Source organism: Poecile atricapillus, chromosome 1 (genome assembly GCF_030490865.1).
Source record: "Poecile atricapillus isolate bPoeAtr1 chromosome 1, bPoeAtr1.hap1, whole genome shotgun sequence".
In the NCBI taxonomy this organism is placed as follows: Eukaryota; Metazoa; Chordata; class Aves; order Passeriformes; family Paridae; genus Poecile; species Poecile atricapillus.
In genome coordinates, this window is record NC_081249.1 from 112976793 (window position 1) to 112988205 (window position 11413).

General features: G+C 35.1%; 1 protein-coding gene across 7 annotated transcripts in view; it reads right to left on the minus strand.

Annotated features, from left to right (window-relative positions):
* Window positions 1–1801: 1801 nt before the first annotated feature.
* The window catches only part of ARL13B (ADP ribosylation factor like GTPase 13B), a 33551-nt gene continuing 23939 nt past the window's right edge, over window positions 1802–11413 (minus strand). For 2 of the 7 annotated variants that reach the window (XM_058833074.1, XM_058833081.1), the window contains exons 6-11: window positions 10320–10522; window positions 9236–9329; window positions 7912–8128; window positions 7384–7500; window positions 6867–6935; window positions 1802–3929 (exon numbers count right to left, since the gene is read on the minus strand). In XM_058833074.1, coding sequence (XP_058689057.1) covers window positions 3853–3929; window positions 6867–6935; window positions 7384–7500; window positions 7912–8128; window positions 9236–9329; window positions 10320–10522 — 777 coding nt within the window. In that variant the 3' untranslated portion in view covers window positions 1802–3852. Of the gene's footprint in view, window positions 3930–6104; window positions 6149–6856; window positions 6936–7383; window positions 7501–7911; window positions 8129–9235; window positions 9330–10319; window positions 10523–11413 lie in introns of all 7 variants that reach the window. The other 5 variants (XM_058833109.1, XM_058833117.1, XM_058833091.1 and 2 more) reach the window with 4 other exon arrangements.

The following is an 11413-nucleotide window of genomic DNA, read 5'->3' on the forward strand; positions in this document are numbered from 1 at the left end:
GTGATCCCTTCATCTGGACAAAACTCGAGACTTGCAAACTGCTCCTCCAAGGAGGGGCATCCCACTCTGTTGGACATCGCCTGCTGCACTCAGTGTCCCAGCAAAATAAACCCCCCACACCCTCCCTTTCTTGCCCATTGGTCAGCTCCAGCTAAGAACAAGCAGCAAAATTGTTTAAGAGTAGTTTTAATTAAAGCTTCTGCAGGCTGAACCCAGCCTCTGAAACCCAGACTGGAAAGCAGTGCAAAGGTAATGGCAGGAGTGCTATCATGTGGATAAATATTTGAGTTTCAGGCGCCAGCTAATGAAGACTAAGCGTTTTTGCTCACATCATGCAGATTAGCATCAGGCTTGAAAGCTTATTTAAAATGCTTCTATCAGGGTTATGACAAAGGGCCTGGAGGCAAAACAGAGACCTCAAACATGAAGGAAACCTGAAAGGTATTTTGCTAAGTGAATTTTACCAACAGAACAAAACTGGTATAAATAGTAGTTCTCTGCGGTTGTAATTCTGCCAGGGCCCATACCATACCAGAAAATATGCACAAGAATTGAATTTTACTGTACTAATAAAACAAAGTTTTGCTGAATGAGACACCTTCCCCTAAATCTATGGCTATATTCCACTGTATGATAAATGGTGCCATCGGTGTTATTGTGTCTGAAACCAGATTTGCACCAAAGCAAAGCAAGGACTCCAGTTCATCAGCACCGCCACCATCACGGCCAAACTGCAAACAGCAAAAATGCATCTTGTATCTCTCTCATGTCCTACTGCAGATAAACTTATCTCAAATTACATTTACAACAGGCTCCATTACTTATTCCATTTACAAATACATCTACTGAAATACTGGTGGGTATGTTCTATTCAAAACAGTAAACTATTTCAAATTTAATGAATCCCAGGTGCCACAAAGCTAACGTGATGGCAAAGTTATTGGGTAGCATCCTGAAGTTAACTTTTCCTGAAGTTAACCTGAGTAGTAAACTTTCCTCTAAAATACTGGAATATATTACTGAAAAGAATACTGCTTGAATCTTATTTAAAGCGGAAAAAAATTCTACATTGTTTACTTTGTTACGGTCCGTCAATTCTTTCCAATCTCATATCAGAGACCTAATGGACACCAAATATGTATATTTGTAATGATTTTAAAACCTTTAAATCTATGAGTAAGGTCTTTCTGTGAATTCTAGGATGTAACTAAAAGGGTTGCTACCTGAACAATGTATTTTGAAGCACTGAGTCTCACAATAATTCAGTTAATGAACATTACTATTCATTCTCAGAATATACTTTTAACTTACCTTTAAAATATTTTGTCTAAAATGTATTTAAGATGTTACACATAAATAATGCAAAATGTTCTGCTTAAATAATGAATTCCTGTGTTCTTCCCACTCCTGTATTTAAATACTCTTAGCTGCATGCACGGATGATGTGATGCTATGATGAGAAAAATGATGATTTGAAAGTGATGCTATGGATGAGAAAAAGTCTGACAAAGTCCAATTTGTGCTCTGTTTACAGCTGCACAACTTTTATCTCTCAAACGTTAAGTGCACTATCAAACCTCTTTATAGATATACATATACACCAAACTTATTGCCAATCTATCAGTGCATTCTAAATTTGATCGCATTTCTCCTGCAAAAATGTGCAAAGATTCTGTCTATAAGGTATCTATTTCATACATTGTAGAAATGTGAGACTTGTAGCCCTTAAATATTTTATGTCTAGACTTACCCCGCAAAAATTGAAAATTTATGGTAATACAGGCAACATGTTGATGTTTTGCATTAGTTTTATTCTATATATAAATGTCATCTTGAGCAAATAAAAAGTCATAGCAGTATAAATAGCTGAAAAAAACCCCACCACAGTAAATAATTACAAAGCATATTAATAAAACAAAAACTTATCAAACATTTTTGAGTACTTTGGTCACATACTGGTAAAATTTATTTTAAAAGCAAAAATCAAAAATGATACATGTGTCCACACACACAACACACAGTTCATATATAAACATCAACATATTAGTTTCTCAAATTTTGTTACCACAGCAGTATTTAGCTTAATTTTTAATAAAGACTTCCATGACTTTATTTTAGGAAAGAGAGAAAACAAAAGGGTAATACATTCCTATAAATTGAAGCTGTAAAAAAGTAAGCCTGAAAAAGTAGAGCCTTTAAGCCAAAAACTTAAGTGGTAACAGAGCTAGTGTTAGTAAAGTTGAGATTGCACATATAAAATTTTTGTGCAACCTCCCCTCCATTTAGTATTGTGTTGTCTGAAGGGAAAATGACCAAATCCTGAGAATAATCCAACTGAATCGTGTTACAGTATTAGAATACAACAAAAGTATTCTCATGCTGGTAGTCACATAGAAATTGTTTCCTCCTCTCTCTAAACTAGCAAACATAGAGGAATAAACCTCTCCACCAAACTTAGTACCCTTAAGACTGATTCCACCTTACTCTTTTAAAATCTTAACAATTTCATTTTAGTATGGCAGATGTTTGTGCAACTCCTTGCTGCAAAGGGCGTATGGCAAAGATTTCCAATACCAAAAAAGTGCTGAACATGTAACACACCACATTGTTCCAACATCAAAACTCCTTTGGTAAAACCACATTATTGACAACAGAGCATAATATAAAATTATCAAACACTGCTTCTCCAAAAAACCCCCTGAATGGGCACTTCATTCTGTCATTAAATGGCAGAACAATGAACCTTTACAAATACACCACTGGTTGTCTCCAACGTAACAGTAAAAACATTAAACAGGAATATAGCAAATTGTAAATCTTCTTGTTTAGGTATCACTTGTATGTGACTTCCAACACATTATACGGAAGTGTTATAACAATCCTTAAAAACCTGGCGTTTCTTTAGTATGCAAGATGGTATTTTAGTATTATTGAGATTAAAACCTGTGGGAGGTCATCTGCATACTGGTTGATTCAGTTTCCCATCAAAAATGATGATTTAATTAGTGCAAATTTCCCACTATGTGCAATTTTCTTGTTTGTTGTAGTAGACAATACAGTATTTGACTATTTTTTTTCACTGAATTTATTACCTATGTCAAACTCAGTTAACAAAACAAAGAAAACAACGGATAAGAAAACTTCCAGACAGTTCAAACAGCATTATTTTTTATAAAACACATTTATTTTAATTTTTTTATCTTACCCTCTGCTTTAGATTGCCAGAAATATGAAATATGTAATGTAATACCTAAGAAAAGTTATTGGTACTGTAAGATAAATATAAGAGTCAAACACATTTTATTTTTATGCACTTGACTATCAGCTTTCTAATGCTCCCTAGGTATCATTTTATTGATAATACAGGTACATTTACCTATATTACCTACTTTATTAGTTTGTAGATACACCATTCCACACAAACTTTCAACTCATTTTATAAAAAGGTAGAAAAATATATTCAATATTTGTTTAACCTTTCTACATTCACCCTATCATACAGGAATCTTACAAAATGCTTTAGAATCATTTATTCCCTGAAAAAATGCCAACACCTGCACAGCACCTGAAGAAAGGTCTCGGTGGGAATGTACAATCCAGTATTGTAGGATCTTGAAGGTATTTTTCTTCAGGTTTATAGCCATGTCTTTTCACAAGTAAACCAAATAAATCCTGAAGAGCTGGTGATGTGAAAAGTAAATGATAAAGTCTGACCACCTAAGTACAACAGGATGAACTCCATGTTGAGCTGTCCCATGCTGATAAAATGTCATTTAAAAAAATTTCCTTCAAGGGTAAAAAAAATGATAGGATTTTTAAATTATGTTTTTTAAAATTCTCTTTGTGCTCCATTTAAGCAATGACATCATGGGTATCACTGTTGGGTCTCTGGCGTAGAGTCAGTGGGGGCAGAGGCTTTCCATAGAAATCTGTGGAAGAAATCCCAGAGCAGAAAAACACATCAGTCTGTCACCTACTACCTTCCTGGCTCAAAGAATGTTCACTAAATTCTTGTTTCCTTAATGAAAGCCAGGTATTCCATGAGTTTAGAGCTAATTCCTACAAGCAAACTTTCAAACCTAGGGCTAATGAATGTCTAGAGATGGATTGGCCAAACGAAGGTTTAATTACATTTTGTTATACGTGCATCAGCATTTGCAAGATCAAGCCCAAAGGGGATCTTGTAAACATCCCTGAAAATAGGAAAGGAGAAATCCAAAGTGCACAAATAACCGAAAAAATGAAGCACTGAAATTTGTATATTGCTGTAGTCAAGGCTGCACTGCAATATAGTTTTAAATGACAGTAAAACTGCAGAATCAAAAATTTTGGGACTGTTTATGCATGGCATTTGTCTTGGAAGCTAAAATAACTTTCTAAAATAACTATTTCAGAATTTTTAGATAAAACTACAACATTTCCTTTTGTCAATAAAGGAATTTAAAGTGGTAAAACTGTACAACACAAAGTTAATAAGTACATCAGGAGAGAGTGACAAGTGTTTGCAAACGTTTGTAATGGATATAAAATAAAAAACCCATGCAGACTGGAACATGCAAAGCACTTCACAAGCAAAATAATATGGAAGATGGTAAGAAGAAAGAGGTAGAAATCAAGAAAAAATTAAAGCAGCTTTTTGAAGCATTCAAATCTCTTTTTTTTTTAAATACAGACCACCTCTTCCCCAACAAAGCCTTGATGGCCTGCCAACACAAAATTCAGCTTTAATAAATCATAATTTTCAAAGGATATATCCCACTTGTTCTACAGATGCAGTAACTTCTCTTAAAATTGCATTCCTGAGCTAACAAACTGGACTGCACTACTTTAAGCATATGTGGACCTATTTGTAGGATCAAGGTTTTAATTATCCTTACATTTAATCAGCAAAATGAGAACACTTTTATATTATTGTCATAAATATTTTGATTTCAATAGCACTAAATACAGCAGCAAGAAAACTGTAACAAATAATTCTAAGGTCAGTGAAAATCTGTCCAGTGGATGGTTTTATTCACCCATTTTTTAAGGACTGGCAGAACACTTTAGGACTGGCAGAGAATTTTACCTCCTATAATGAAAGAGGTTTAATATTATTACAAATGCATCCTCCACTGATAATAAACAGGCACTCATCACCTTGTGTTGTGCCAAAATTATTAGCATGACTGGAAAAATTACAGCCTTTAGTGTATATAAGTAATCAAAAAGTGTAATTACAAAGTTTGAATGTCTGAAAAAACTTTTAAACCCACCTTTGAATTTTGGACAGAGCTGGGGGAAGGAAAACAAAAATCAACAGTGATTCATTTCTCTGCTGAAGTGACAACCAAAAAGAAGTTGATTTTCAGAAAGATGCAATTTAGGCGTTATGGTAAAAAAAGAATCCAAGTTAGGCTCCACTGGTCTTAGGGAAACTCTGAGTTTCCAGTCAGGAACAGGTTCTCAGTATGCAAAATAGGTAAAAATTCATTGAGAAATACTGTTGTGTGAGAGAAAATGGGCAAGGCCAGATGGGAAATTAAATCAGTGCAAGATGGACTTAGCAGTGCTGGATTAACAGGGGAACTCAGTGATCTTAAGGGTCCCTTCCAATCTCAATAATTCCCTGACTCTATGGTTCTCAAACTGACAGAGTTAAAGCCCCGCAGCTGTTTTAAGCAAAATAAATAAATAAATGATGTTTTTGGAAATCAGGACCTAACTAAAGGTTTGACAGTGCTGGGCAAAGGACTTTTTAAATTTATAAATAGTCCTTTCCTAATAGCTGTTTCCTTGCTAGGATTTATAAGTGTGAATCTTGTGAGTGGTTGAAAATTCCTGAAAAAAAGAATAAGTCTCCCAAAGAGTAGGCAATGCCTTGAATTCAGCTGTAAATTCTGAGTACTTAAAGTTTGCTCTTACACCTCTGGTCAAGAAATTTCCCTACCAATGTATTTGCCATTGTTAACTTCCAAAATTATTTAATAATTATACTTATTTTACAAATTAACACTTAGCTTAAGCAGTTTTTTCCTCTTTGTCCCACCCATGCTCTTCCTACAGAATGCAACACTTCCCTTAGGCACAGATAAAAATTGAGTTCCTTTTCTTCCCCTCCCTACCTCTTCTTCTGGCTTTCCTTTCTTGTCGACTTCTCTCTACTTGCCTTTAAAAAAAAGAGCAAGATGGGTTTACAGTTAAAATTACAAATCACATTTTAAGCAGATGAATTTCATTCCTGTGAGAAATAAATATTTTGGGTTTAGAAATCTTATTTCCCCTTCAGGCATCTTTTGGTTCTCTGGCAGAAAAGCTCCTTGTTCTTGTGTTCCAGATGTCTCCAAATTCACTTTTTAAAATTTGAAAAATAAAAATGTAATAAAAATGAAGAAGCTATAATCTCAAATTCAGGAAAAAATGTAATACCAACATATGAAAAAACAGTCTTCCACAATCTTCCAAAAATAGAAAATAGTCATTACTGAAGCAAGAAATCAAGACTCTATGATATTTCCAGTTAAAAATTTTCATTTTAAATGCAGTATGTATTTGGACTCTTCAAGTAACTGTCCCCATTACTCTTTGCAGTGTGTCACTTTGTAATTTTTAGGTGAAAATAACTTCAGATCATTAACAACTTCTGACACCCCATGCTACTTTAAAGTTTATGAGGGAATTGGAGAGAACTCAATGTTTTTCCTAATTAAAAAATCAGACTTGAAAAAATCAAAAAGATGCTTTCTACTAAGCAAAAGAAAAAGCTTATGGTCAATGAAACATGGAATTCAGAAATGAAAAACAGATGAAGAATGAAGTGAACACAGAAGTGAATGGACAATGGAGAATGGTTTAAAAGGTACAAAACCCCGAATACTTTCAGTTACCAGGATGATGTGTTTCACCAAGAGGCTCAAGTTTTCGAAGTCTATTAAGTTTGGGAGTTCCCCATCCAACTAAAGGAAAACAAAAACTGTCAGAGCATTCCACGACTGCACTGGATTATTCTGAGCTGTACAGACACCACATCTCCTTGGGAGAAATCAAAGCATTTAGAAATGCCAAGCTATGCATTACACTGCATCCATGGTGAAAAATGATGAAATACTTCATAAAGAAACTGATCCACCTTAAAAATATTGATATTTTTAATCACTTCAGTGAGTAATCAAGTTTCTGGCTTTTTTTTTGGGAAAATTATGTTTTCTCCCATGGAATAGGCTAAGTCAATAATGCTGGAAGTTCATATCATGAAGTGGGAAACTGCATCAAAGATTTTCTAGAGAGAAAGGTTTAGTAGCTTCTCTCTGTATGAAGACCAGTCAAGTTTCATCATTCACAAGTGAGACTTTCAAAGGATTACCAACCACAAATTGAGACATCAACTATTGTTTTTATACTTACCTGGTGGAAGAGCTGGTGGTGGTGTAGGATTCTTGGGAAGAGAGTCCTCTGCATTAACAGGTTCTACTCTGTGGCCCCTTTTTAATTTTGGTTTTTTACTTTTTTTCTTACTGTTATCTACATCCAACAGAAATAAAACATTACATATCCTACAGTTATATTCAGGTAATATCCTACATCAGATTCTAATACAATTGTTGGGGAGATACATCAGAGTTTTCAGTCCAAACTTAGACATAAAATTATGGGAAATGTAAATCACACAACAGTTTGCTATAGGAAATAAACTGTGGGCCTAAAATATTGGCAAATACAGGTCACACAATATTTTGCTATAAGAAAATAAACTGTGGGCATAAAATATATGCAAACTCTACGTTTCCATGAAGAAATTCAACTTATATAACCTATTCCTGCATTTTTCTTTTTCCAATAGATGTCACTGGTATGTGGTATAATGGCAATATGGACAGAAGGAAGAAGCATGTGAAAAATCACATGAAATTATTTAAAAGGCAGCAGTTTTACCTGAGTCAAGGCATTCTGAGGCTTGTTGGTCACTCTCTTCTGCATGCTGCAAAAGCTGGGCAGTTGTAGAGTTGCACCTTTCCAACCTGCTGTCATTTGTGTTTTGGCTACTGCTACTTGATATGTGGTCCTGCTCTGCTTGAGAATTCAAGACAATTGTAGCCTTTTCAGTCTCCAACTTTTGCCTCTTCTTTTCCTTTTCCAGCTGTTTTTCATTCTAACAAAATGGACAAGATTTTTTTTTAATGACTTCTAATGCTGTAAACTGGCTAGTAAGACAGGAAGGTTATTAAAAAATTAAAATATTCCTTGAATATCCTACATTTAGCATAGAATTTATTTTCAAATAGATGAAGAAATTAAATTTCCAATATCCTACCCAGAGGAAGGGAGGGGGAATCACAAAACAGAAGGGTCTTTAGACTGTTCTCTTGTTTTACTATTGGTTCTATTAAAAAAACCCCAAAACTATCTTCTACTTTGTTTCCCCTCAATTTTTTTTTTGAATGAGTTACTTTAAAAAAATACAGATGCACAGAGCCTAAGTCTTCAGAAAATGCTATCCCAGTTTGGGGATAAATACCTATTGTGGCATACAACCACAATGACAGGCTGCTTCACAATTTTCTGCAATATTCACAGCTGCACCTTTATTTTCTTACTTTTGATGTTATTTCTCAATGGATTATTGTGCATGTAGCTGCCTTGACATGTGCTGTGGATATGGGTGCTTTTGTCTTGGAGAAAAGCAAATGTTTGAATTACTTGCTGGAAAAGTTCACATGTTTCTTTAGATTGTGTTATCTCCAGGCAACTGAATAAAAAAATATGAACTCAGAAATGTAGGTTGAGGGAACTTTAATATATGAATGTGATTTTCATATTTCAAAATTAATAAAAATTCTCAAGAGTCTATTTTCAACTAAGAGGTTACGCTTACAAATCTGAAAAACTGAAGAAGTCAGGAATGTTTGAAATGACTCACCACATCACTAAAACACTTTAGAAGAAACTAATAGACCTTGAATATTTTCCACTTCTGAATACCACGAGTTTAATTATGAAATGTTTTCAGTCATTTGTTTATATTTATACTGTGTCTACAAAAGTTTTGTTAGCCAATCAATAACAGAGGTTTTCTTATCACAAAAACATTGATTCAATGCACAGAATACAAGACTGTCAAGATTAAAATAAGAGTTAAAAAAAGTGCTGTGCAGCCAGACTTAGAACAACTCTTTCAAATGACCATTTTTCTCACTGCCTCTCAGACATCTGTTAGCGGTAGTGCTAAACAGATCCAGATTTCCACATACTATCCTACCTCAGAGATTACAGCAGATATAGGCTGGAAGGGGTTTCCATGTTTCCCAGGCTCAGGGTCTTCCTCCTCAGGTGCATTTCCTCCTTCTTTTTCCCTTTGGCATTGTTGGTGGGTTTATGTTGTTTCAGTGGTTTTGGTGTTTGGTTTTGAGGGTGGTTTTTTGGGGCAAGGGGAGGGCAAAGAGGGAGAAAGAGTAAAGAATTATGAAGAAACCATAAATTTTATAGAGAACAATGTCAACCCTCCCCAATACACCTCTTAGTGTGGCATAAACTCAACACAATCCAACATGGTCATGAGGTTTTGTGTGTGTAGAGACATGTGGCGGATCAGGAGAAAACCATTTTTTTTAGAAATTTGTGAAACATATGAAGACCATGCCAAGTTCCAGCTGTTTAAAATGTACTTTACTAATTTACATGCTTATTTAAACCAAAACAGCCAGAATATAGTCCAAGACACTTCCCAGATACTTCACACAGTAACTGAGACTCAAAATTCTCTGCCTATATAAGGCAGAGGACAATGGTGCTCAGCAAATATTTTAAGAATGCCCCAGTAAAATGATTAACATCAGTGTTTCATAGGCACCACAACAGGCTGCTAAAGACCAGAAAAACCTCTGAAGGGGAGTAACCACTTATCCTGCTTCCCCTCAGTGCATCATCTTTAGTTCCTTCATGACTCACCTGTTGGATATCCTGAAGTTTATTAAGCATAGTATTAAATAAATTTTCATATCTAGTCTTTGGTAATTCACATATAGGTTACAGAATCTAATCTAATACTTTATTTTAGAAGGTAACTTCAGATTAAATTACAGGAATTATTTTTTAGGCCAGCCTTCTGTGAAGTTGTATTAGTAAGGCCAAATTTATTCCACAATTACCTTTCAATTCTCATTCACAGTACAGTTCCAGCAAATCAAATAAAGGGGATGAAAAGGCAAAAGCTTCAAGACAGATTCTTGGCTTGTAAGCTTTAAATCCAGGATAGCCTGGTTCCTATAAGAACTATGCCCAGAATGAACCAAATATCTTAGAGAAGGGAGGGAGGGATGGAGCAGGAATCACAGGCAAAATACCTCTGCTCCCGTATCCTCCTGACTCGCTCAGCTCGTTCCAGTTTCTTCTGCTCCTCAAGTGCTTTTTGCTCTGTTGTGTCTCTCTGGATGCGCTCATGTAAGGCATCAAAATCCTTTGCTATGATATGGAGGAGCCAAAATAACCCCTTTTTTATTGATTTATCAATTTTTTTTCCACAGCCCATGACTGCTGAGCAAGGTTCCTGTAAATATGTGGAGAAGGAGGGAAAAAATATTTGTGGTTCAGACTACATTCCTTGGCTGGAAACAAGAAATTAGCTGAACAATTACTGTTTACTGTGAAGCTTGTAAAACACTGATAAATATGGGTTATAAATAGTCCATGCTAGATTTATCAATCAAAATGGAAAAATATGAGATGAAAGAGAATCAGCTTTGCTTCAGTTCATGAAAAAAAATTCAACATGTTCATAAGCACCTCGGGAACAAATAAAATCTCCTGTGAATTTGTCAGAAAAGCTGTCAAACCAATTCAATTTTTTGTACCAGAACAGGCACTGCACCTTGCCTGGAGTAAAACTTTTTGTCATTATACTGTCAGCAGTAAGTGAGAGAAACATGATCTAGGCAAAGCTGTGGAAGAGACAGGCAAACCTCATCGAGAAAATAGTTCTGAAATAGTTCTGAAAACACATCTGGTAAGAAAACATTGAAGGGCCAAGAGTGCTTCTCTTGAGATTAAAACACTTCAGGGAAATAGAATAATAGCTTTCAAAAACATAAGGTGAAACTGCAAATAGGAAAAGAATAATTTCCTCTTAATTTTTCAGTTCAGGATGACAAGCTTTAACTGGGACAAAAGAGATGGGGCTTGATCCAGGCTTGAAACATGGAGAAGATATTCTGTCAAGATCTCCTGGGAACTCTTTTCCAGAATGCTTTGGAGCACTGTGTGTGTCTCTTAAAACATTCTCTGAGTAACAATTGAATAGATCCAGCTATGTGTATGACATGTACAGATGATATTTCATGCTGATCATGTTCAGGATTTGTGTTTATGAAAAGAGACCAATTCTCTAATGCCAACATCTGAAAAACTCTCAGTGCTCTCTCCATCTGACAAGCATTTAAAT